The sequence below is a fragment of the Peromyscus maniculatus genome, chromosome 17 (genome assembly GCF_049852395.1).
Source record: "Peromyscus maniculatus bairdii isolate BWxNUB_F1_BW_parent chromosome 17, HU_Pman_BW_mat_3.1, whole genome shotgun sequence".
Lineage (NCBI taxonomy): Eukaryota > Metazoa > Chordata > Mammalia > Rodentia > Cricetidae > Peromyscus > Peromyscus maniculatus.
In genome coordinates, this window is record NC_134868.1 from 49,635,029 (window position 1) to 49,660,749 (window position 25,721).

The window sequence follows — 25,721 nt, forward strand, 5'->3', positions numbered from 1 at the left end:
ATGAAGCTGGACGCACTTCATCCTGGGTCACCCAGGAGGAAGGATCATGGGGTTAGGTAGATCTGTGGTTTTTTTTTTTCCCTCTGTCCAAATTCCATAACTCACCTGCCCAGCTGAGGCCGAGGTGCTCCGTGATGACCGCCATCTTCATATCAACACGGTCTGTGTCACTGGTAAAACCTGGGAAGATGCATTGGATTGCAGTTAGCCGTGGGGGGCAGGTCGCAACACAGATGAGGTGGGTGCCTGGCCCTTACAAAAGGGTGCCCAGGTAAACACAGGCCCTTCAGATCACACTGTCAGGTAGAGACCTAAGGGGAAGGCTTTGCCTGCTGCAGATAAAATAGGATGAGTTGACACCAGGACAGAGTCCTTGACAAGGACATCCTTGACAGATTGCCTTGATGGGAATGTGTCTGCACTCTTATAAGAGCAAGCATATTGGGGTGCTAGGCGAGGGGCTCCTACCCAGCCGGGACTCGCTGAGAATGCTGTATCGAAGGGTCAGGGGCGTCAGCGTCCTCCTCCTGTCTTCCGCTCCACCGCCCTGCAGCAGACAGAGAAAGGTTGCAATGGATTTTGGGCACACTCTGTCTTAGAGAAGCCGATGCAAGCTCTCGTGTTTTGGTGGTCCATGGCCTGGCAGATAAAACACGTGGTAAGAGATGGGAGTGGAAGGAGGTTCGTGGTACGTAAATACTTCATTAATAATATCAAGAATGGCAGACCCAGGTAGCCTTTACTGTGTGAGCTGCTCCATTTTATACTGGGAGCCACCTATGAGGCAAGTAGGTACAACTTCTTCTTTTTTTAAAAAACATTTTTTAAAAGATTTATTTTATTCATTATATATAGTGTTCTGTTTGCATGCATGCTTGCAGGCCAGAAGAAGGCACAAGATCTCATTACAGATGGTTGTGAGTCACCATGTGGTTGCTGGAAATTGAACTCAGGACCTCTGGAAGAACAATCAGTGCTCTTAACCTCTGAGCCATCTCTCCAACCCCTGGGTAAAACTTCTAGTTCACTGGTAGGGAAACTGAGGCACAGAGAGAAACTTGCACAAGATCACCCGGTAGAGACAGATTTTGAATTTAAGCTTGTTTTTTTTCTTTCTGGATTCTCTTCCGCTTGATGACTCATTGCTGACTCACACTGGCCTAAGGTTTAATACTAGGGCCTCTTTGTTCTAGGCACTGGAAACCCCATTTGAGAGAGAAATAGGTTGACCCTCATCCTTAGAAGGAAAAGAGAAATTGAGTCACGTAGCTGAAGGTGACCTGTTTCTCTTCTAGGTGACCACAGAAGGCCAGTGACTCAGAAGCACAATAGCCCTGACTGAAACCTGGAGACATTCTGAAGATGGAGTCGCTCCAAAGGTCCAAGCGACACCATGATGCTCTCACAGGGGTCAAAAAGAAGCCATTGGTCAAGACTCCTTGGCTGAGCGTGGAAACCTGGGTTTTGACAGTGGCAGGCGACACCAGGGTCCCCTTGTTTGAGAGGAAAGACAGGCGAATAAATGGAAACGAGACTTGACGACTTCTGTCGATGAGTAAGTGACCTTGGGCAAGCCCCGCCTCAGCTGTAAGCCTCAGACTCCTCAAGAGCATCGGGGGTCGGGGGTGGGGGGTGGATCTGTCCTCCACATTCTAGGGAGGCTGGCTCCATGTGAACAGTCCTATCAGCACCTGACCCTGACATTGGCTCCTCGCATCACGTAACCAGGCTTTTCGGACGTTCCAGGGCAAGCTTTCTCTGCCTAGCCACAAAGTAAATGTCCATAGCAGAGCAAGAGCCCCGAGGAGCCTGGAAATTGAAGTTGGTGCTTCAGAACACAGGAAGGAGCCCTTTGGACGGATGTGTGTTCTGGGGGCTTCTAGGGGACGTTGGCGGTGGCAGCTCACCTTGGTACAGGGGGGCATGGTGATATTCAAGTGGCAGAGGATGTGCTGGGTGTCCTCGTATTTCATCGCCTTTCGCAGGAACGACAAGAACCCTCCTGGCTCGCGACTGCTGTCCCTCACCTAGATTCAATTACACACAGGGAGCTTTATCAGGGCCCTGGATGCCTCCAGGCTGGTGTCCTCCAGGGGTTCCTGCCTCCCAAACTCTTAGACCAAGAGAACAGGGTGGCCAGAGGAGGCCAGCAACCTTCACAGGGATGGCCAAGCGGTTCTCTCGAAAGGACTGGAAGTGGAAGCTTCGCTGTTGGGTTGCTTTCTTGACAGGCACCAAGTTCCCAGAGAGTTCTGCAAACAGAGGCATCCCTTCCAGAACCTACAGGGAGAGAAAAGCATGCTGAGCTCGTATAGAAACGCCTGTAAGTTTCTGTGATTTCCCCTAACTGCCCCTCACACAGGGGGTGGCTTATGAGAAGCCTCGCTGTTCTTTTAGGGAAAAGTGTCATAAATGGGCCATGCTCCCTTGGTGTAGACTTGTAATGAACATGTTCCCAAGAACTCAGTGGCCTGTCAGGACAGCAGAGCATGGCTCCTGAAAAAAGCCCTGGTCTGTATTCTTAAGTCTATCTGAAGATGCTTCGTTTGTGAGATGTGCTCAAAAGGCGACAAATACTTCTCACATACGAGGATTCCTTCTGTGTGCACAACAGCTTCAACTGAGATGTTCTCATGTTTAGATCTGACAGTTGGGGAAACTGAGTCCTGTAGACAGTAAGTACAATAAGCACTTTGACCAGTGAGTGCTAGGGCAGCATCAGAACCAGGCACGCCTAAGTCTTAGCCCTGTATTTCTGATACCAAACCACTAAGCCAGCTCTCCTGGTTATTTCCTTCCTTCCTTCCTTCCTTCCTTCCTTCCTTCCTTCCTTCCTTCCTTCCTTCCTTCCTTCCTTCCTTCCTTCCTTCCTTCCTTCCTTCCTTCCTTCTCTCTCTCTCTCTCTCTCTCTCTCTCTCTCTCTCTCTCTCTCTCTCTCTCTCTCTTTCTTGATACAAGCTAGAGTCACGTGAGAGGAGGAAACCTCTATTAAAGAAAGCCTGTGGGCAAACCTGCAGGGCATTTTCTTGGTTGCTGATTGATGTGAGAGGGCCCAGCTCACTATGGGCAGTGCCAGTCCTGGGCAAGGTGGTCCTGGGTTGTATATAAAAGCAGGCTGGGCAAACCATGAGGAGCAAGTCAGTAAGCGGCGTTCCTCCATGGCCTCTGCTTCAGTTCCTGCCTCTAAGTTCCTGACTGAGTTCTTGCCCTGACTTCCTTCCAAGATAGACTGATATAGTGATAAACTGTAAACTGAAATAAACCCTTTCCTCCCCAATGCTTTGGGTCATGGTGTTTAATCACAGCAATCGAAACTCTAAGACATCAGCTTTCCCAGGTAAGTCCAGCTAAGATTCCGAGGCCAGACCCTCAGACAGTCCCTAGCTCACTATATAAACATGGGAGAGAATCTTGGGATGGTAATAAGTTCAAATGCTGTTCCCATCCTCTCTTCTACTTATCCACATGGCCCCTGCTTTCCTAGATGCTACCCCACCCCAGGGTTGCTGGTAGAAGCAGGGATTTGGGTCAAATCCTATAGCTACGGTCTCTGCAGCTTGAGGGTGACTTTAACCCTCTCTCTCCCGGTCTTAGCTTCCCAGTGTGTACACTGGGGTAACAAAGGTGCCCACAGCTAAGGGAGCCACGCCCTATCTTATGAGTAAGGTACTTTAAGAAAGAAGGATTTCATATGCGCGCATGCGCGCATATGCAGGCACCCACAGAAACCAGAAGAGGGCACTGGACCTCTTGGAACTAGAGTTACAGGTGGTTGTGAGATGTCTGATACGGGTCCTGGATCCGAACTCAGGTCCTCTGCAAGAGCAGTAAGTGCTCCTCACTGTTGAGCCAGCTCTCCAGCCTCGCAAATTACTTTCAATTGTGCCAGATTCATACGAACTTCAGCAAGTGCCAATTCTTCTTCTTTTTTTTTTTTTTTTTTTTTTTTGTTTTTCAAGACAGGGTTTCTTTGTGTAGCTTTGCGCCTTTCCTGGAACTCGCTTTGTAGACCAGGCTGGCCTCGAACTCACAGAGATCTGCCTGCCTCTGCTTCCTGAGTGCTGGGATTAAAGGCGTGCGCCACCACTGCCTGGCGCAAATGCCAATTCTTATGCTACAAGTCCCTGAGATGCCTGCAGTGTTTGTCATAACTTATCTAAGATGATGCTTGGGAGAGGAGCTGAAGCAATAAGGTCTAACAGTCCCTATGACTTCAGAGGGAGGACTCCTGGCCTGGCCTGGCCATCGTGTCCCAGAAGCCAGCCATGAAAGCCCCCTTATCAAACCCAGGGCTTTATTTCCTTGTGTGCAGCGGCTGTCATGAGGAGACCCGGAGCCACACCTCTATGTCCCTGCTCCGTGCCACCTCCACGAAGTTCTCGTGCTGCTCCAGGGTCTTGTCCACTTTGTCGTCCGTCATGCAGTAACAGCGTAGCCGTCCTTCCCGGGGGTCATTCATCTTGGCAAAGATGACGAACTTGGCCATGTAGGGGACCGCGGTGAGCTCCTTGTACAGCAGGGTGGCGAAGTTTACAGCCTCCGCGGTCCGAGGGCAGTCTGATAGCCAAAACCTAAAAGGAGGCGGCGAGTGGCAAGCGTGGCCACGTAGCAGCGACTGCACCCTGTCTGGCAGGGGGTGGGGGTGGGGGTGGAGGGTGGTGGGGTGGGTGGAGGGGGGGAGCAGCAGAGAAGGAATCTCAAGCCTGGGAGAGCAGGCCAGGCCGCGGGGGTGGCTCCCTGCAGCCACCATGCTGGGCGAGGAAGGGCCGAGTCTCACCTGGCCGAGACATTGGTAGTAAAGTTGGCACACTCGTTGGCATACACAAGCTTGGTTGTTCCCGTTATATCTTCCCACTGGGCTTGGTCAGTCCCACCTACAACAGCAGCAGCAGGACAGGGCTGGGGGCTACTTTCCGTTCACAAGCACGAAGCTTACCAATTTGCGCTAGGGCAGAAGTGGCACCGCCTGGGTGACCCTTAGTCTGCAAAACCTGAGCACTCTATGCCCCCACGCTGTCCCGAGGACTTGTCCTCAGATCCTATGGACTTATACTCAGGTCGTTTTTCTCCCATCCCCCGGGGAAGCTGTAAGAGCCTAAGGTAGTTGCTGGCTTTATCTTTGCACCAGCCAGGGCATGCCCCCAAACCAGCTGCTGCCAAGGAAGCGGGCCCCAGGAGCATCACTCACCGATGACGCTGCACAGTAGGCGCAGGCTGGTGGTGTCCCCCTCCCCGCTGTCCCTGGGGTTGTCAGTCCAGGAGGGAGGCAGCGGGATTCGAAGCCCAATGGGACGGTGGAATTTCCGGCGCCTTGGCTCCACCGTGACAATGGGGCTGAACGTGGCCTGGTTCCCTAGGAGCTTGGTCACCAGCTCGTCTGGGACAGGCTGTGCCTGCGAAGGGACGAAGACAGGAAGGCTCAGCCCCAGGCAAGTCAGATAGGGTCAGCCAGGTACCCTCAAAGTTCAGGTGAGGAGCTGACCCCACCTCTACCCCCCCACCCCACACACTTTGATGGGAATGGTGTCCACCTAGGCATGACCCCGCGGCTTCGTGTCTTTCTGAACCTTTCCTTCCATCTCCCATTTCCATGCTTTCCCTCAGCACTTTGGCCCACTTTGGGCCTCCTGTGGAATCCTCCCTAGGCCACACAGCTGACCACACAGCTGGCCACACAGCTGGCCACACTCAGTGGCCACACTGGGCTGTCTACTCTTCGGGAAACATCTGCTCACCCCCTCCCTCCCAGCTCAGATTTCCCAGACCAAAGTGTGGGACTGTCCTGGGGGGTGGGGGGGCGAGTCTTCTCTAGAGCCTGGCTCCCATGTCGCCGGAGGAACTGGCCAGGAAGGGGACCCCGAGCCCGTCACCTGCAGAGCCAGCTTCACTTTCTTGGTGACAGCGTTTTCGGGGAACGTTGCCTGTACCAGGGGCACGAGCCGGCTCTTCAGGGAGCCCCCTTCGGGACCGATGGTGTCGTAGTCCTGGCAGAGCCGGGACATGATCACGAAGTACAGGGGAAAGTCGGTGGTGATGATGCGGCACACGCGTTTCTTCTCCAGCTCCTCCAGGCTCCCCAGCTCTGGAACCACAAGTTGCCTCAGGAAGAGCTATGACTGTGGTTCTAGGGTCTCCACATCCCAGACACACACCCTTCCGAGGGGCTGGGCAGGGAGGTGGCCTGGAAGGAGGAGTGTCTGGGCCCAGAGGCCCCGTGGAAGAGGCGCTGGGCATGGGTGGGAGGGCACTATGCCCACCCACAGGTCCTGGGGATCCAGCGCTTGGTCATAAGGACCATCATCTCCAGCCTCTCTTAGCCTCCCCAACCCCAGGCAGTGCTGACAGAGCACCCCGAGTGTGCAACCCCAGATCCCGTCTTCCCAGGACTCTCGGGCCCCTTCACCTTCGTCCATGCCGTTAAGGATCTGGTCCAGGTAGCTTTCTCCGTAACGGCTCTTGTGCTCCTTCCACACAGATCCGTTTTCACTCCTCAGGACCACCAGTTCACGGTCCCCGCGGCCATGCGAGGCGAAATGGGGGATCTCCACAATCACGGGGCTAAGGTAGAACATGGCGAGCGGTCGGAGGGTGTCCTAGGGGAGGCCCAGACGGCCGGCCGCAAAGGGGACGGCAGCGAGCCCTGCTCACAGCCCGCAGGGGAGAAGGGCCTACGGGCCAGGGCTGTGGAGGAACAGAGCTGCCCTGGGCCACGGAGGCTGAAGCCTCTCAGTGTTCTCGGTGGACAGCAGAGCTCCAGTGACCAGAGAAGACTACCTGCATTTCACTCCTCTGGAGGGTCTTGGGGACCCCTCTGCGGGGAACACTTTCCAGATGAGCACTCTGGTATTTACCTAAATAAACCCAATGCCCCCCAAATAGCCAATTTTTCTCTATTCTCTTCCTTCGCATCCTAGCACTTCTGAGAGCAGTGGGCTCCTCTAGAGCCGTAAACTGCTCCATGGGCCTGAGAGGGCCGGGAAAGCCTGTTTGTCACCACAGCCATGAGATGCCGGGCGCTGCCTGGGTGGGGGGTGGGGGTGGGGGTCCTCCAGTCTCAGCTGAAGTGGTGGGGATTGGCTGGAGACACTAGTTGCACACATTCCCCACGGGGGCATATCTCACCTAAGGAACTGGGCCCCCGTCGGTCCCAACGCAATGATCCTGCTGGCCAGGCCCTCTTCCTCACCCAGTGGGGGTGGTGTGTTCAGCTTCTGAGGCTTGACCAAGCGGCAGGTGATGCGTGTGGGTGCCGCGCATGTCCGCGGAGGGATCACCACCCTCAGGCCATTATGACGGCTCCCTCTCATGGATCCTCCCCGGGCATCAACCATGAAGCTCACCAGGAACCTAGATGCACAGGTAGATCAGGACACGACTGGCTTCCTTCTCAAGGGCAGGAAAAGTGGGTCCCAGATTTGTGTAACACTCACCCTGTGTGGACGGGGCTGGCCACGGGGCTAATGTTGTCTGAGGTCTCTGTGGCTGGGCTACTGGGGATCAGGGAGTCCTCATCATACTCTTTAGATCCCTACAGAAGAGAAAAAGGGCCTCCTGTCTCTTATCTCGCCCCAAGGATACCCCAACATGTGTCCACGTCCTGCAGCGCAGCTGGAAGAAACCGCTTCCGTGAAATGAACTCTGACCCCCAAAGGAACATGGCTTCCCCCTCGGGGTCTCTCCTTGCTAGCTGTCCTCTGCTTGGTGCATATACAGCTCACCCGTCCACCCTTCTCTCTGCCGTTCCCCATGCTTTCCTCTCCAGAGCTGGTTCTAGGCTCTGCACCGTCACCTCAAGGCAACTTGCCCTGTTGGCACTTTGTGTGTGTGTGTGTGTGTGTGTGTGTGTGTGTGTGTGTGTGTGTGTGTGTGTGTGTCTGTGAGGTGAACCCATTAGCCTCTGCGGGGCTTCCCACCCCTCACTGGTGGGAGGAGACTATTTGCTGCCTCACAAAAAACCATGCATCTAGGTCCACACCCAGAGATGATGGCAGCTCATAGGAGACAACTGAACCCAACCCTTTACATGGAGCCCTAGATGGGCTATTACTAGAAATGCAATGTATACCTCTGAGTGGGTTTTTAACTTAAGCAAAGACTTGGAAAGAGAGGTCAGGCTTCTGCTTAGCAAGTACAAACCCCTGGGTTCTCTCCGTGTGTGTGTGTGTGTGTGTGTGTGTGTGTGTGTGTGTGTGTGTGTGTGTGTGTTGAGGGGTGGTGAAGAGAATAGGGGGGTTACAGGACAAGACTCACTCAGGTCCCCTGGGCTTGTTCCTGTTGCTTTGACAGCATCCAGGGACAGTGTCAGAGTGGTACAAGGGTCCCATCAGATTATCTCTCAAATGTGCACCACCACCAATGCTGTATGGTGCTGATGCCCCAGTGTATTTTCAGACTCACATCCCTTTGTGGAGGGGGCAGGGATTCAGCCCACCTCGGCTATCAGGCCTGAGGGCAGACATGGCCAGCCTTCAACACCACATCAATTCTCTCATCTCCCTAGGAAATGTGCTTGCTCTGGAGGAAAGTGCCAGTGGCCTAATCTTGAACCAGAAGAGATTAAACTATTTGAAATCATTCTCATCCTCCAGCTCTATCTACCTTTTTGGACGAATTCCAGTGGAAGGCTAGGAAGGCCCAAACCAGGGTACTGTCATGAACAACGGTTACATCGACAACAGTGCTCTGACACCTTTCTGTCAGTGTTGGGGTCTCTGGCTCCCGTTATCAAATGGGGGAAGATGAGGAGAGGCACAGTTACCCCTTCTCAAGAGAGAGGAAGCCGATGTCCATCACAGGGGGAAGGCTTCCTTCCCGGTCCCACAATTGAACATGGCCTGAACATCTTCCTGCATGTTATGATGATGTTTCTCATACTCGGAGCCTTGTGAGGCTCCTGGAACTCACAGGAGGCACAATGAGTATGCCAACCGTCCTGGGCTCTACAGAACACAGGGAATCATGGGTCTGAAGGTGTGAGCCTCTCTACTTCAGCTCCTATTTTCTCCAGGTCATAGGAACACAATCATGGAATGTCCTCACTCTCTGCGAAAGGAAGAGACCAAGAGTTCCTTACCTGTTCCGGGTCTTCAGATCGGATGACCACAGTCTCAGGTGTGACACAAGGGATCCTTGGAATGGCTGGAGATTCCACCCTGTGAACCAGGAACATTAGACAATCAAAGAGCAGGATATTTGAAGCAGACCCCTCCATCATTCCTGAGAGACCTAAGTGACAAACCTCAGTCCATCTGTAATGACCTGGCTTGCTCACGCCTCACCTCATCACATATGATAAAATGACTCTCTTCTCCACAAACTGACCCGTGGCCCCCCTGCACCTTGAACCGTCTCCTTCCCTAGGCACACCCCAGGCCTGGCTTTCCTCTACCTCTCTACTCTGAACCCTGGAGCTGCACCTGGATATCCACAGCACGATCCTCCCACCCACACTGAACCCATCTTACACTTGGTCTAGCTTCGGCACAAAATCCAACAGCTCTTTCTCCTCACCCACATCCCGGGAGTCCCGCCTCTCAGCCTTGGAGCCGACAAGTTCTTCACCTGAAAACCAGGAGCTCAAGTGAGTGGCAGACTGGAGACAAATCACTTTTTTTGTTCCGAACAAGCACTTTTCACAGCCCCCCTCTCAAGGTCTACTCAAAAGCGGTGGGCAGTTTTGGGTTCTGATGCCCCAAGGGGCCTGGTAGCCATGGGAATTCCCAGGCCTGTTCTTCCAGCACTGGAGCCCAGGGTAGGCCAGTTTCGAGTCCCTCTGCCTGCCCCCAGCTTTGCAGGCTGGAAACCAACACAGCCAGAAAGAAGGTTTTTGTTTGATGAGTTCTCCATTACACAATAGCTCCATAAAAAGAGTCACAGTTACAGATATTTCTTTCTTTCTTTCTTTCTTTCTTTCTTTCTTTCTTTCTTTCTTTCTTTCTTTCTTTCTTTCTTTCTTTCTTTCTTTCTTTCTTTCTTTCTTTTCTTTTCTTTTTTTCTTTCTTTCCCTTCCTTCCTTCCTCCCTCCCTCCCTCCCTCCCTCTCTCTCTCTCTCTCTCTCTCTCTCTCTCTCTCTCTCTCTCTCTCTCTCTTTCTTTCTTTCTTTCTTTGAGACAGGGTTTTTCCGTGTAGCCCTGGCTGTCCTGGAACTTGCTTTGTAGACCAGGCTGGCCTTGAACTCAAGGATCCACCTGTCTCTGCCTCCTGAATGCTGGGATTAAAGGCATGAGCCACCACACCCAGCTTAGGTGACAGATATTTCTTGTCTGCCATTACAGAGGAGTCAACAGCACTGTGCTGAATCCTATTCACTCAAGGCTGTAGCATCCTTTTGTTATCGAAACCCCTTTACTTCCATTATTATTTTTATACCTTAAGAACTCCTCATCCTGGAATTTTATTTGTAATTCCAAATCTCATAAAGAGGATCTAGCTCCCTGCACCTAAATCAGCAACCTGCACCCCTCCCCCATCTTCTTGGCCTAACTGGAGCGGCAGCCTGGGCTCTGGGCCCCACATGCCTATCACCCCGCAGGAGGAGCCTGGCCCTGTGATCTAGAGCCGACAGGATGGAAGTGTAAACTGTTCATGCAGGATGAGCACAGACAGGGTGGCATGGGCACAGATACAGAGGTGGTTTCATGGTCTGCATGTCCTGTTTAGTCAGCTCCGGGCCCTGCCTGGGGCCACGGAGGATGAGAAGCAGGCATGGGTTAGTGGAGGACTCGTGTGCTTATGGTGGGATGTGCTCTGGTGAGAAAGACCACAGCGAACAGAAAGCATTTCATACCCATTATAGTTATCTGAGCGGTTCCTGGAAGGCAAAGAAGAGCCAAGTTGAAGGGGTGAGAGCATCAGGACCCAGTAAAGCGAGAGGCATGTCACTAAGGGCGCATGTGCTGGAACTGTCTCACTGACAGTCATCCCAACCTCTGAATTCCAGACAGAGGGGGCCAGAGAGCAAGCCCATCCCTGCTCTCCCGCCTGCATCCTCTCAATTCTGTGAGGAAGTAGGGCTTACTTGGGGAAGGGGGAAGGGAAAGATACCCTGGAGATCAGGAAGTGGAAACCTCAGTCCCCCAGTGACAACGAGAGACTCCGAACTTTCTGTCCACCACACTGTCCGAAGGGCAGCTGACCAGGATGCATCCATCCTCTTTTTGAACAGCCAGCCTTATCACTTGTGGAGGCTCCAGGAGAACAGCAGCCAGATGTTGCCGCAGCTGCTCCCAGCTCTCAGAGCTGCCTTGAGGCGACCCATCCATTCTAACTCCCACATAAAGATTTGAGATCTAAAATATTAACCTCTAAGTCCTCAATTTTTCCTTCACCTGGGATCCTCTGAAAAAGAGTTGTTCTGTCGATAGGCAATATTTGTAATATTTTCAAATTGTAATATTGTAATAGTTTCAATGTGTGCTTGTATGGACAACCTGGATCCGTTCTGAGGGACTCCAAGGGAAGCCTGAGAGGATGGAGCCTGAATTCATCACCGAAGGTTTTTACCTTCATCTTCAGACACATCCAGGATCTCATCCACCGTCTCAGGGTAGCTCATCCGGTGCTTGTCGCTGACTAACTGGAAGGAGAAAGGGCAGAGGCTGGGACCCACACGGAACACGGTATCTTTGCTTCAGTTCAGCGGCTGCCCCGGACGAGCAGCCAGGAAAGGAGATGGAAAGGTGTGCCACCAGGCCTAGGAGGCATTTGATCTGGAAGCTGAAGCCTGGCGGGTACTGTAGTCAGGATAATGCCAGACCTCAGGCTGCCTGCCCGATTGCCTCACCCCCTCCCCAAGCCCCATCCAGTTCTTTGGTCACTAGGTGGCAGTATTGTCCCACCTGTAGCTAGTCGTGCCTACCAGATGGGAGGCATTGGCTTTGGGCGGTAACCCTCAGGACCCAGGGCTGTAGCTGGAGTTGGGGCTGGGGTGCCTCAGGGGAGGGGCAGACGTACCACTGCACTGGTTTCATCCGTGACCACCTTGAGCACGTCTGTTACAGAGATATAGCCCAAACGCTTGGCTATTGCCAGAGGTGTGGTTCCGTTCTAGGACAGAGGAAAAGCAGACAGGGAGTCAGAGGACAGAATCTGCCTCTTGGACACAGACCAGGTTTGCTTGGATTCTTCAGAAGGGCCCAAGTGGACAGACTGGGCCTTGGAGCCAAGATTTGTGTCCAAGTATGTGACCCTGGAGGCCACAAAAAGATGAGAGAAGACAGGAAGGTGAGCAGGGCACACTCTAAGCCCTGGGTGTTAAGTATATGGCCTTGACATGAGAACGGGGCCAAGTCTCCCAAGGCAGGCAAGCCCTGCTGGGAGGAGCCGGTTAGCAGCAGGGCAATGCTCCCATACCCCTCCTCAGCTGTCAGTAACTGCGTGTTATGATAGTTAACAGCAATCCTGAACCTTTCAGTTCACTAATTAGATCTGCCAGGATTCACAAATTCCCCAAATGGGATGGGGACACTTTAATGTTTTATTCTTAAGATAAAGGGTTAGGTGAGAACTGCAAGGCACTGAAGCCTTTATCTTTGAAGGTCCTTCTCTGCTTTCGGACTGTGCCCGGGGCCCCACATGACGTCAGTCCAGCAAACATCTGCAGTCAAGGTCAAGGGTCCACAGCTTTCTGAGTTGGGAAGAGCCCTGCAGGTTAATCCTACCAACCCCACGGTCAGGACAGGAAATCCATCCCGAACCACAATTGCCAAGGCTGCTAGGGATGTCTTCCAGGTCCAAAGCACTTAATTTTGCCTACTCATGCCATACTTCACGAAGGTAGCTTCAAACACAGCAGAAGGTGTCTCATCAGGAACAGTTAACAAGCCAGAGCAGAGGAGGCATGCTGTTGGTGAAGGTCACTCTCCAGTGACCAAAAGGAGCCACATTCAAATGTCTGGAGTACACAAGGCAGCTACATTATGGTGCGTAGCTCTGCCCAGACTCCAGAGTGTCAGCAACCTATATGGTTAGGGATGCTCCCCTTGCTGTGTGAAATGGGACCAGTTGGGTACTCACCGAGCTGACCTCGTTCGGAGAAGCACCGTTCTTCAGGAGCAGCGTCACAATGTCTGTGTGGCCTTGCTGAGCTGCTTGGTGCAAGGGGCTGTATCCTAGCTATGAAGTAAGGCAGACATGTGGCAGGATCAGTGAGCTGTTGGGGGCAGGAACTGCATACACACTCCAGAGTCCATCTCCTAAAACTGCTCCTCCCCTCCACTTCCTTCTTTACGTTCAGAGCTCAGGACCGAATCAGGGCCTGGAGTGGCTCTGGTTGCCTCCTAAGTGAGTGCCTGGGAGCTGTCAGCGTGGGAGTTGGGTGTAAGGTGCCCCTGTACCTTGGTCTTGGCATTGACATCCGCCTGGTGCTGTAGCAAAAACTTCACCAGCTTGATGTTTCCATAATGACTGGCCACGTGGAGCGGGGTGTAACCCATCTGAAAGGCAAGGAATGAATGTGGGTGGGAAGTCATCTGGGCACGCCGAGCACCAGCAGAGCCACGCTTCAATGGAATCCTTACAGAAGCGGCTGCTTCAGGGAGGGGAGGAAAGCTATGGGGGGAGAGTGAGGGCCGCTGTGAGACATGGTGCTGATGCTGGTGGGAGAAGGGACAGGATCTGGTGTCAGACAAGGGGAGGTTGAGATGTTACTGAAGTCATCAAGCAGGCAGTCGGAAGGCTGACATGAACCTGGAAGAGAGAGCTAGGCTGAAAACTGTTAGCCTTGAAGATGAGCAAGGGCGGCTGACATGAAGCAGAGGGAGGGACAAATGTCTGTGGCAGCACCTAGAAAGGCTTGCGGGTGATCGGAGAGAGCTGTGCCAGGATTCCAGACGCGTTCTTTTTAGAAGGAGAGCCTGACGGGTCTGTGCTAGGAGGAGCTCTGGAAGGACAGACAGCCACGTACGGTCAATGCCGACATTCACAACAGCAGACTCATTTCTTCTACTAGAGGGGTGGAGCCTCACTGTAAGCATCCAGATGTTAGCGGAGTTATCAGAGTTTATAGGAAGTGACCATGGTCTAAAGTGATGGACCACGGTTATTCAGGTGACTGTGGGCTGCCGTACCAATTTCCAAAGAATCTACCCTGTTGATTTTTGCTTGTTTATTTTTGGTAGGGATGAACCAGGTCTCCCACATACCAGCAGGTGCTCCACATCCTCCCTGTTCAAACTCTGCCCCAGCTCCCATGGATTGGTGTTATGCCCAGATGGCTGACAAGCCAGACCCTCTTTGGTCACACATGTCCTTAGGGAGCCAGCTGAAGATTCCAGAGGCCCTCTTAACACAGACCCTATGGGTCAGACCCTCATGTCCTGATATGGCTTTGTCATCTATGAGGCAGCCTAATCTACAGAACAGGGTCCTTCAGGGAAGGACCCCAAAAGACTGAACTAGGATAAGGATATTCTTGGCCTTTAAAGAGATTCTTGCTGAAGCTGTGGGAAGCTCTTCTTGGGATGTCTTCAGCACAACATCATGGCTAGAGCATCTATGGAACTGGAGTGCATGTGTGCGCACGCACGTGAGTGTGTGCGCACTGCTGGTGGTATCACTTTGTTCCTTCCTTGGGGTTTTCCAATGCTGGGGACAGGACCCTGGGCCTGGAATATGGCTAGGCAAACTCTCTACCCTGAGTTACATCCTCAACCCTTTGTCCCTTCTACTTAAGGCAACAAAGGGAACGAGGGTGTTCCTCTTCCATGCAGTCCCTTCTCCCACCAGCTGGGGGTGCTCTTTTCTCTGTCTGGGCTGCCAGCTTCTTAGTCTGGATGTCACATTTTACAGCTCCTTCCTGTCACTGCAGTCATGTCCCCACACTGCAAACACCCAGAGCAGTGTGCTGTGTACCACGCACACACTCACCCTTACACCACAACACAGGACTCTTTGACACAGAGAACCTGAGAGAAAGCCAAACTCCATTCAACACAGTCTTGGCATGAAAGGGGCTGTACTTCCGAGTGACACAGAGGAAGCCTGGCTACCCTCTACATGCTTACTACACACGTGAGACAGGATTTAACATCATGTGTAAACACCTCTTCCAAGTTCTTAGGACAAACTCAAAGGTCTAGCAAACTTTAAAAAATTCCCGGATATTGGGCTGGAGAGATGGCTCAGAGGTTAAGAGCACTGACTTCTCTTCCAGAGGTCCTGAGTTCAATTCCCAGCAACCACATGGTGGCTCACAACCATCTGTAATGGGATCTGGTGCCCTCTTCTGGCCTGTAGTCATACATGCTGTATACACAATAAATAAATAAATCTTAAAAAAAAAAAAAAAATTCCCGGATATAACGAGTAGCCATGAATGCTCGAGTCTCCAGACTCCTTACCAGTCTCAGGAAAAGGCAGAAAAGTGTTGATCCTCAGGTTTTGTGTCCATGAAGGAGACAATTCTGAGGTGTGAGGGGGTACATCAGGGTGGATCGCGACAAAGCATGCAGCTAAGGGAGGGAGCCATGACAAATGCAGGCATAGGGTGGCCTGTCTTACCCGGGTGGTAGCATCCACTGTGACACCATGTTTGATCAGCACGTCTGCCACTGGAACATGGCCTTCTTGTGCTACCAGGTGGAGAGGAGTGAGTCCACTCTAAAAAGAAACAGATGTGCATCAACTTTGAGTCAGGGAAGAATCCCAGGCTACAGTGATAGAACTGTGAGGCTTGAAAGCCCCAACTCGGCTATCTGACTGGTTATCTGGCAAAAATCTTCCTATCCTGGGCCTCCATGTCCTCATCTGAATGCCAGGTGACTAACATAGGGAAGGGTCAGGCAGCTTTTTCTGTTACGGGGCCGACCGCTAATTTATGAGACCTGTGTCTTTGTCACTTTGCCAATCCTGGTAACAAGCAGTTCCAGCCAGCAGGGAAACCACCGGGCATGGCCGAGTTCCAATAAAGCCTTAGAGCACTAAGCAGTGGGCTTGGGTTGGCCCACAGACAACAGATTCACTCAACGAAGACTTTCAATTGTAGTGATTGTCATTTCCTCGGCAAACTTTGCTGCCTTGGTTTCTTATTCTAGAAGATACACTTTACCACCGACTTATCTCAAGGGCAAAGCAGGGGGCATCTGAGACAGTGCCATCCATGTAAAATCATGATGCAACTTCTGAGAGCATGTGCTACCACTGCCCTGCAGCCCACGGCACTGTGAGGAGGGTGGGGACCCCTCTGGGAGTGAAAGGACCACATTCTCGGACTTCTCATCAGCTTTTTCATGAGAATAGTGATACGTCAAGGTGTTGATGGCTATGTGGGAATTTGCACAGAATCTGTTGGGAAAGCCTCCTTCCCTTTACTTCCTCTGATGAATATAAAAGCCCAACTCTGGTTCTTCATCAAATGACTCCACTTCCTCAGGCTTCCCAAGTCTGGATCCTGTTTCCTAATCTAATCTAATCTAATCTAATCTAATCTAATCTAATCTAATCGAATCGAATCGAATCGAATCGAATCGAATCTGTTGTTTTGTTTTTTTCTTAATTGGCAAGTTGAGATCATTAATATTGAGAGTTATTAATGAGCAGTGCGTATTGATTCCTGTTATTTTATTGCTATGGTGTGGGTCCCCCAACCCTCTCTTTTTATTTGCTGGTCTGGGATTATTTATTCCTGTGTTTAACCCCTAAGAATTTGCAGGCTACATAATGGGAAAAGATCTTAACTAATAATACATCGGATACAGGGTTAATATCTAAAATATATATATTAGAACTAAAGAAATAAAAGAATAAAGAACTAAAAGAAAAACTCTGAACATCAAGAAAACAAATAACCCAATTAAAAAATGGGGTACAGAACTAAATAAAGTTCACAAAGACGAAACACAAATGGCTGAGAAACACTTAGGGTTAGAGTTAGGGCTCAGCATTCCTAGTCATCAGGGAAATGCATCTTATACCTCTCAAAATGGCCAAGATCCATAAAACAAATCATGCTGGTGAGGATGTGGGGTAAGGTGAGCACACATCCATTGCTGTTGGGAGTGCAAACTTGTACAGCCACTATGGAAATCAGTGTGGCAGTTCCTCGGGAAACTGGGAGCAGATATACCTCAAAATCCAGCTATTCCATCCTTGGGCATATACCCAGAGAACTCTTCATCCTACTATAGAGGATCTTGGTCAACCATTTGCATTGCTGCTCTACTCATAATAGCCAGAAATTAGAAACAGCCTAGATATCCAAAGAGATGAATGGATAATGAAAATGTGGTACTTCTACACAACGGAATATTATCCAGCTATTAAAAAATTGAAATCATGGAATTCACAAGTAAGTGGATGGAGTTAGAAAAAAAAATCATCCTGAATGAAGTAACCCAGACCTCAAAAGGCAAATATGGCATATGTTCTTTTACATGTGCATGTTAGTGTTTAAGCCTTCAACAGCCATGCTACAATCTGTACAACCACAGAGGTTAGGTGTGGAGTAAGGATCTAGGGAGGATCTCCCAAGGAAAGGAAAACAGAATAAATAGTTATGGAGAGACGGGGGGGGGGGGAGACTGGGATGGGAATATTAAATAGAGGGGGAGGAGAGAGTGGGGTATGGAGGGAATACAGGGAAGGACAGCTAACACTAAGGGCTACTTGAAGGGTTATGTAGAAACCTACTACAGTAAACGCTTATATATATATATATGAAACCTAAATGGAGGAGGCAAAGCCCCAACTAGATACCTTTCACCACCAAGGGAAACCTCCAGTGCCAGAAATGGGTTACATCTAGTTGAGGCTCTATGTAATCCCCCAAACAACTCAGCTATTGCTAAAGCCATTGGCTCCTCTTTGCAAGCTAATGGCAAAGTCCTATTACTGAGGCCAGCACCTACATAGCTCATTGAACATGAAGTCAGGCTGGTGCCTACCTAGAGCCTTCACCTCTACTGCAGGTATTCAGGGGACTAGAAGGCACTCTGCATGTCATCAGAGGAGAAAGGTAAACACCAACCGAGCTACAAACCCTGTGGTCTACGATGATGACCTGCCCTGCCTGATAGGCGGGCTCAATGGTGGCACAAATGTTGTGGAGGTAACCAACCACTTCCTGTTTATATTTAAGGCCCACTTCATGAGAAGGGACTCATGTCTGACACTTCTTGAGTGGCCAAGAACCTGAGACTAGATAGGCCATGGGCCTAAGGAAAACAAAGGAACATAGCAATAAAAATGATCCTTAGTGACATTCTGCTATACACATAGATCAGTGTCTTGCACAGCCATCATCAGAGAAGCTTATTCCTGCAGCAGAGGGGAGCTGACACAGAGAGCCACAACTGGACAACGTGCAGAGAGCAGGAGACCTTGGAACACTTAGTCCTGAATGGGATGTCTTCATAGACCCCTTCCCCTCAGGGCCCAGGGAACCATGTGGAAGAGGATGCTAAAAGATGGTGAAGGCCAGAGGGGATGGCTGACTCCAAGGAAATGCTGTCCCCAGACACAACAGAACTGACACACACAATGAACTCATAGAGACAATGGAGGCACACACAGAGACAGAACAGGTCCAAGTTAGATGGGGTCCTGGCACTGAGAAGGGGAAGCAGAAACAAGCTCTCATCCCTGACCAAGAAACTTTCTTCCATTGATACCAGGGGCAAAGGAAAAACCAGTTTCATCCGATGGCGTCTCACTGTGTATATTAACCACATTCTAGGGTAGGCCCATGCCCAGTGGCAGATAGCCAACATAAAATTAACTCAATGGCATTTTTGGAGATTTATTTTATTATATTGTTTTTATCTCATATTGCTTTGTTTGAGCATCTTTTATCTTACTGGTCTTTTGCTTGTTTCCAATTTTGTGTTTTTATGTGTGTGTGTGTGTGTGTGTGTGTGTGTGTCTGTGTGTTGTGCTTTTTCTCTCTCTTTTTTGAAATTCTTGTTTGTTTCCCAGAAAGAGAGAGAGATTGAAAGGCATTGGGTTGGAAGGGTGGGGAGGTGGGGGAGAGATGGATGATGAGGAAGGAGAAACTGTGGTCAGAATACATTGTATGTAAAAAAAAATTTTTTCAATTAAAAAAGAGGGGAGGGGAACTCCATGAAAAACAAACGAGCAAACAAACAAAAACACAGTGCCTCCAGAGTGCTTTAGGGGATTACAAATTCACCTGAACATGCTTGTCTTCCCAAAATTCTTAGGCTAATTTATCCTCTAAAGAAGTGGCTGCTGGCCGGGCAGTGGTGGTGCACACCTTTAATCCCAGCACTCAGGAGGCAGGGCCAGGTGGATCTCTGTGAGTTCCAGGCCAGCCTGGGCTACCAAGTGAGTTCCAGGAAAAGGCGCAAAGCTACACAGGGAAACCCTGTCTGGAAAAACCAAAAAAAAAAAAAAAAAAAAGTGGCTGCTGGGTCGTTGCTCCGTCAACAAGGCTTGCCATGTAAATGTAAGGGCATGTCTACATAGGCCCCAATCCAGAGCAGCATCTACATTCAGGAATATATACTTTTTTCAATGGAGACTTATATACTACACAAGGAGCTCGCAACCCAGGATCAGGAGATGTATGGGTGTGAGGCATTTTAAACTTTTACACACCGCCTACAAGGATGGACACAAAGGCATCTTTTCTGGGTGAGTTGTTCACAGTCTTCCTCAGCCTCTCAAAAGAGTTCATGAACTGAGGAAGATCAGTATTGTTTCTCTTTAAGCAACAGTCTCATTGACATATAATTTTCATGAAATTCGCCCTTTAAACTGTAAAAATTCATGGTCTGTAGCATGTAGGGACCTGGGAAACCATCATGCTGTCTCACGTTAGAACCTTGTCATCTCCCACAAAGGAAACGGCATCTCCATCATCAGCCATTTCCCATTCCCTGGGCACGCCAATCCCTAACAACCACTAGTCAGTCTCTGTGAATTTGTCTGTCCTAGACATACTTTATCATTGGGATCAAGCAAGATTGAGAACCACTTTGTGTCTGTGTGTAGATGTACACTACATGGGGACGTCTGGAGCATCAGAAGTCAACCTTGGTGTCAGGCTGTCGGAGCTACGCACCTTATCTTTGAGACAAGGTCTCTCACTGGAAACAGCTCTCTGCTAGCTGGTCAGTGGGCTTCAATGTTCCTTCTGTCTCTGTTACCCCAGCAACACTGGGACTACTATCATGTGCTACCAGGCCTGGCTTTTTACATGGGAAGGACTAGAAGAACCAGAGAAGATGGATGACACCACAAAAAAAAACGTACTTTCTACCACAGAGAGTAGATATGCAGTACCAAATTATGCAATGTATCCCCAAATGTAGATGCTGGCCCACACTGGGGCAAGCACATTTTTGGGTTTTCGTGGTGATCTTCTTGTAGATCCTCAGAGGAGTAGAGCGAGGCAGTCTGACATGGGAAGGGTACAGAGGCTGGGGTCTCACAGCCTTCCTTGCCAGCCGGCTGTGGATTCACTATGGCACCGAGATAAAACTTACAGAGTGCTATCTGTTATCAGTGTCCCACCCACGTATCTCATGCAGAAGCAGAGCACTGGGTAAGTACATAAGCTAACACCTTCACTGAAGGGGTAGGGTAATCTCAGAGGGGCCTACCTTATTTCCCAGGTTGCCATTGGCTTGCTTTGACAGGAGAAGGGCGACCATTTCTGTGTGGCCCTCTTGGGCAGCAAGGTGCAGCGGGGTCACGCCTTGCACAGACTCGGCATTCGCCGACCCTCCATACTGCAGCAGACTTCGGGCCACCTCTATCTGGTTCTGCTTGGCAGCAATGTGCAAAGGGGTGTAGCCGTTCTGAAACAGAAGAAGGCCCCTGAGTTCTCTTTCACCCGACAGCCGAGGCAATGACAGGAGGACATGGGACTCTGAGCAGGGCCGTTGTCATCAAGGAAAGCATGTTAAATGAACGGGAAAAAAATGGACACACTACTGTTGGAGCTAGATCTGCAGGTGAGGCTCGAATAGCCAGCAAACGTCTGCTCCCTTCTCACCATCGGTTGTGACCAATCATCTTTCTCAGATGCGCTGCTAGGCAAGCGATGTTACCAAGCACAGTTCAGATTCCAGCTTCAAGGTAAGGTAGGGGAGAGTTAAAGTTTCCCATCTCTCCCCCGTGGCAGTAAGGACTCAGAGCCCCAAATGCTTCATGTGGAAAAGAAACGGAACCATGTACAGTGGCACATACTTTAATCTCCTAATTCTGGAGACTGAGGAAGGGTGAGCTGGGAATCAGCCAGGACAGTTAGTGAAACCCTGTTAAACAACAACAACAAAATGGCTGGTCTGGAGAAGCTCACATTTCCTCTTCAGGATGTATTACTGTTCTTTTTCTTCTATTAGCACCCTAAAAGGAACCTTTCCTGACTCAGTTGGGCTCTGGTGTCGTTCTTTGAACCTGCTGGCACAGGACTCAAGGATGTGGAGGAGCTAGCCAGAACTATTCACCTCTGAGCCATCTGCGACCCAGGGCAGAATCCAACCACCTAGATGACTTCTTTACATATTTTTAAAGATCATTAAAAGTAGGGGAAACATCTGCCTTGCTTATTTCAAAAAAAAAAAATCTGGGTGGATCAAATGTAGTTATGTACTCACAAGGAAGTGCTTTCCAAAATTAAGACACGAGAACAGGGCAGCCGTGTGTGGTGGCTTTGCCATATACTATTGGGCAAGACAGGATGACAAGTGTTGGTCTTACCAGTTAACCATGTCACCCTGTACTAGGGTCTCACTCTGTAGTCCAAGCTGGCCTGGAAATACAATATAGCCCAAGAAGGCCTCAAACTTGAGGCAGGTTCTCCTGCCTCCGACTCTCAAGTGCTGGAAATACAGGTGTAATATCACCTCTGGCTTTAAATCTTATTCATTTACGTCCTTTTGGTAGCAAATCATTGTCAGTGGTTGGGTTTCTAGTATGCGTGAGCCCCTCATCATACAGTGGACAGGCAATAGGGTCAGTTGGTGACCTCGTTAGAAACTGTTTCTTACTGTGATCTTACTGGAACATTACCCCGACCACTCAGAGCAAGGCAGGCAGGCATCTGTATTACTCCCTATTTTGAAGCTCTCGCTCAGAGGTGATCTGCTTTAACAGACCATGGATTCTAGGTCCTGTTGGCTTCTTGAACTATGATGTGTGTGCATAGTACTTGAGACCTTGTTCAGTGTGGAATCGGACCCAGAAGGTCTGGATAGCACTTGAGGACTAGGAGATGCTGAGGTTGCTGGTCTGAGAACCACACTTTGAGTAGCCAGGCCTTGGAATATTCAGAGTGAAGGACTGCTAAGCCAGAAGACTTCCATGACAGGACCCATGACCTCCTGGACCTATGTCCACCCAGCCTACACAGGAGACAATTCCTGTGTGCAACCGTCTCCAGACACATGCTTTCCCACATTGGCTAGCATTCCTCCAGCTGTCTGTGGGTTTTTGCTGGCCACTCACTGTCTTCCTGAGGGACCACCAACATTTCTAGTTGAGATGTCGTAGTGAAACAAGGACAGCCACTCACTATGGCAAAGCAAGGCTTTTTGGGTCTTTTCTTCACCCCCAAGGCACAGTCATTGGAGACACTGGCAGAGCATCCATGGATACGACAGCAGGCATCCCAAGTCACTCGGGCTGCTGTGGGTATCTAACACACTGTCATGAACTGACACTGATTTGTCAGGGACAAGCTTGCCCTGGAGATGGCTAAATCTTCCAGGTCACCTTGGGTTAAAACGGAAGATATGAGTCACTGACCATCTCAGAGCATGGACCAACCCATCCGAGTGTCCCCCAAACCAGGACTAAAGGAACGATGACCTTTTGTGGGTAACAAGGAGAAATGGTAACTAGGTCAGAGCACCAGGGAGAGGTCAGACAGGGATATATGTCGGTAAAAGGCTCCTTTTCCCGAGGAAATAAGCTCAGGGAAGGAATGCACACGGAGGGAATCTGTTCGCATCAGACCGAGAAGAGGAGAGTTTGGTTTGGGTGCAAAGGGATTTACTGTGAAATTCTACAAAATTGCCAGACTACTTTGGAAACTATTTTTTGCCATGGAAACAAACCCCATCTGTGCAGGCTTTGAGCTGCCTTTCGCTCTCTTTAAATATCATGAACCTGGCTCCAGCTCCGTTTATATAAGTGGGAATGAGGAGGAGGAGGAGGGGGAGGAGGAGGGGAGTCCGGCTTCTTATTTTTAGAAGCAGGAGTAAGTCAACATCTTAGCCGACTGTGTGCTGCCTCTGCGCAGTGACGTAGGGCTCGCTCCCACAGGGGACAGGAGTAGGGACGAAGCCGGAGGAGACAAGGGCTTCTTCCTGAGGCACGCTGTGTCTGCAGGAGGCGGATGCTGTGAATCGAGGTGAGCTTTATACCGACCAGAGGAAACAAAGCTGAAGCCCCTCGGCCCCCTTCCCATGGATGAAATTGGCAGGTGCCAGCTGAGGCCCACAGTGACCCCCCGAAAGACTCTCTTCCTTGGTAGGCGGCACTGGAACTCCTGCTGTGTGACTGAATTCTGCCATAAATCATTCTCAGGCTGTCCTGTCAGAAGGTGGGGAGCCTGGTGCGGGGGACCACGGGTGTCTGTTTTATGCTGGCCCTGACTCTGCTCCTGGCCAGTCTCATGGTGTTCTCTTGCCTCTCACAGATACAAACCCCACCTTACTCCAGGGGTAATATGATCCCCAAAAGGCTCCTCTGTCTGCTGGCTTTCCCCCCTTCCCTGGCCACAGAGTCCTATACTTGGCAGTGTATTTCAGAAGCCAGATGTGCAACCAATGCAGAACATGTAGGGGTTAAAGCCCCCATTACAGTGTCTATATTCAAAAATAGAAATAAACTAGGGAGACCCTCACACTTAGACTCTTTGCTTCAAGGCCCAGAGAGGTGTGGCCACTGCAGCCAGCACCAGAACCTCGGAAACAGGTACAGAATGGGACACCCCAGTGGGCCACAGTCCCACCAAGTGAAAACTCTGAGAACAAGGCTTGTGGCTCCAGGAAGACGCTCACGCACTAGACCTTTGGCCATCCGTTTACAAAACACAGTTGACATGTCGCGGGTGGGCTTGGGGACATGTGACGTGTAAACTGAATCCCACCATTGTGAGGGACCGTCTGACAGGAAAGTATTACCCACTTCCCAGGCTACGAGCCTTCAGATAGCAGCAATGATCCTACAGGTCGTGTTGTGATGGTGTTGTGACATGTCTGTGCTTACAGAGTCAAACACAAAACCTCCGAGGTCCTCAACTTGTGGGTCGTGACCCCTTGGGGGGTTGAATGATCCATTCACAGGGATCATGTAGCCTATATCCTGCATATCAGATACTTAAAAATTACAATTCATAACAGTAGCAAAATGACAGTTATGACGTAGCAACAAAAATAATTTTGTGGCCGGGGGTCGTCACAGCATGAAGAACTGTATTCAAGGGTCACGGCATTAGGAAGGTTGAGAACCACTGCTTTAGACAGGTTTAGGAGCCTTACCCAGGCAGGGCTGTGCGGGGAGCCACCTCGGGGGAGAAGGAGCTTGACGATGTCCAAGTTGTTGTGATGGACGGCCACGTGCAGGGGAGTCAGGCCATTCTGCAGGGTGACAGAGCAGAGGGAAAATGAACGGCTTCCTTTCTGCGAGGGACCATTTAGACAAGCAGGATCTACCTCCAACCCACGGCGCTTCTCTCCCAGGTAAGGACCCATCCAAAACTGGGCTGGGTAGAGTCCGGTGGTCAAGCACTTGGCCAGCATGTGACAGCCTCGGGCTTCATTTTATCACAACAAAAAGTGAAAATAAATCTCTTTAAGCTTAATAGTAGAGAGATTATTTAGGCTACACTCCAGTGCTGGGTTCCATCATCAATACAGTAGAAAAAAAAAATATCTGCCTAAAGCCAGTCTTGAAGGAGAGCCCCTGAAAGACAGCTCCAGCAGGATCTAGGACCATTTCTTCATCCCTGCTGGGGAGGGGGGCCATGAAATCAACACACTTGTTCAGAGAGTACCAGGTCCTTCTAACGGACAAGGCTTTTTCCATGTTGCTTTCTCCAAAGACCATTTTCTACGGAAGGCTGCCCAGGAGGGAGAGGTGATTCCCAGTGGGGAAGTCTGTCCCTTCTCACTTCCTCTAACCAAATAGGAGAGGGAATCTTCTCAGACTGAGAAGGGGAGAAGGAAGTTCATACTCACCTTTCCAGCCGCGTTGGGATGTGCATCGTGTTCCAGGAGCAGCTCGGCCACCCGTACCTTCCCATACTTAGCAGCCACATGGAGAGGGGTAAATCCTTTCTGAGGAGAAACACAGGCCATCAGGACCGTGGGAGCCAAGGCTGCTGATCTGAAGGAAGGTATGGTTGGGACTCTTCCTGCCCTAACCAGCATGGGAATGCCAATGTGGCAGAAGGACCTGAGTATTTTGGTCCCTGCAAGAGACTACAAGCCTTCCTGAGTACCACCTGGCCAACTCTCCTACCAAATAAGAGAAAGCTGCCTCCGATATTGTCAATTGCTTGTTGACTCAGAGAGGCAGGAGCTGTCTCTTTTGTTTATTGTTCCTTTGGAGACAGTCTTGCTAGGAGGCCCAGGCTGGCCTTGAACTCCAGATCTCTTTGCTTCATTCTCTGCAGTATTGGATGACAGGTGTGTGTCACTCTGTCCAGCAGAATCTTACCTATTTAGTTAGTTATCTTTTGCAGCTCTGGAGAGTGAACCCAGAGGCTTGCGTGTGCCAGGCAAGCACTCCTTTACAAAGCTACTTCCCAGTCC

The 25,721-nt window shown here is 50.5% G+C and overlaps 1 protein-coding gene across 12 annotated transcripts in view; it reads right to left on the reverse strand.

Annotated features, from left to right (window-relative positions):
• The window catches only part of Ank1 (ankyrin 1), a 190,189-nt gene that overhangs the window by 28,862 nt on the left and 135,606 nt on the right, over window positions 1–25,721 (reverse strand). For 10 of the 12 annotated variants that reach the window (XR_013045395.1, XR_013045396.1, XM_076553629.1 and 7 more), the window contains exons 15-36: window positions 25,146–25,244; window positions 24,447–24,545; window positions 20,559–20,756; window positions 15,499–15,597; window positions 13,335–13,433; window positions 13,015–13,113; window positions 11,953–12,045; window positions 11,503–11,575; window positions 10,787–10,810; window positions 9,465–9,561; window positions 9,074–9,152; window positions 7,431–7,528; window positions 7,123–7,347; window positions 6,404–6,558; window positions 5,871–6,082; window positions 5,189–5,393; window positions 4,778–4,874; window positions 4,343–4,571; window positions 2,155–2,280; window positions 1,908–2,027; window positions 469–547; window positions 106–180 (exon numbers count right to left, since the gene is read on the reverse strand). Coding sequence is in view for 10 of the 12 variants with exons in the window: in XM_076553629.1 (XP_076409744.1) it covers window positions 106–180; window positions 469–547; window positions 1,908–2,027; window positions 2,155–2,280; window positions 4,343–4,571; window positions 4,778–4,874; window positions 5,189–5,393; window positions 5,871–6,082; window positions 6,404–6,558; window positions 7,123–7,347; window positions 7,431–7,528; window positions 9,074–9,152; window positions 9,465–9,561; window positions 10,787–10,810; window positions 11,503–11,575; window positions 11,953–12,045; window positions 13,015–13,113; window positions 13,335–13,433; window positions 15,499–15,597; window positions 20,559–20,756; window positions 24,447–24,545; window positions 25,146–25,244 (2,680 nt within the window). In the remaining 2 variants the exon portion in view is untranslated. The remainder of the gene's footprint in view (window positions 1–105; window positions 181–468; window positions 548–1,907; window positions 2,028–2,154; window positions 2,281–4,342; window positions 4,572–4,777; window positions 4,875–5,188; window positions 5,394–5,870; window positions 6,083–6,403; window positions 6,559–7,122; window positions 7,348–7,430; window positions 7,529–9,073; window positions 9,153–9,464; window positions 9,562–10,786; window positions 10,811–11,502; window positions 11,576–11,952; window positions 12,046–13,014; window positions 13,114–13,334; window positions 13,434–15,498; window positions 15,598–20,558; window positions 20,757–24,446; window positions 24,546–25,145; window positions 25,245–25,721) is intronic. The other 2 variants (XM_076553626.1, XM_076553625.1) reach the window with 1 other exon arrangement.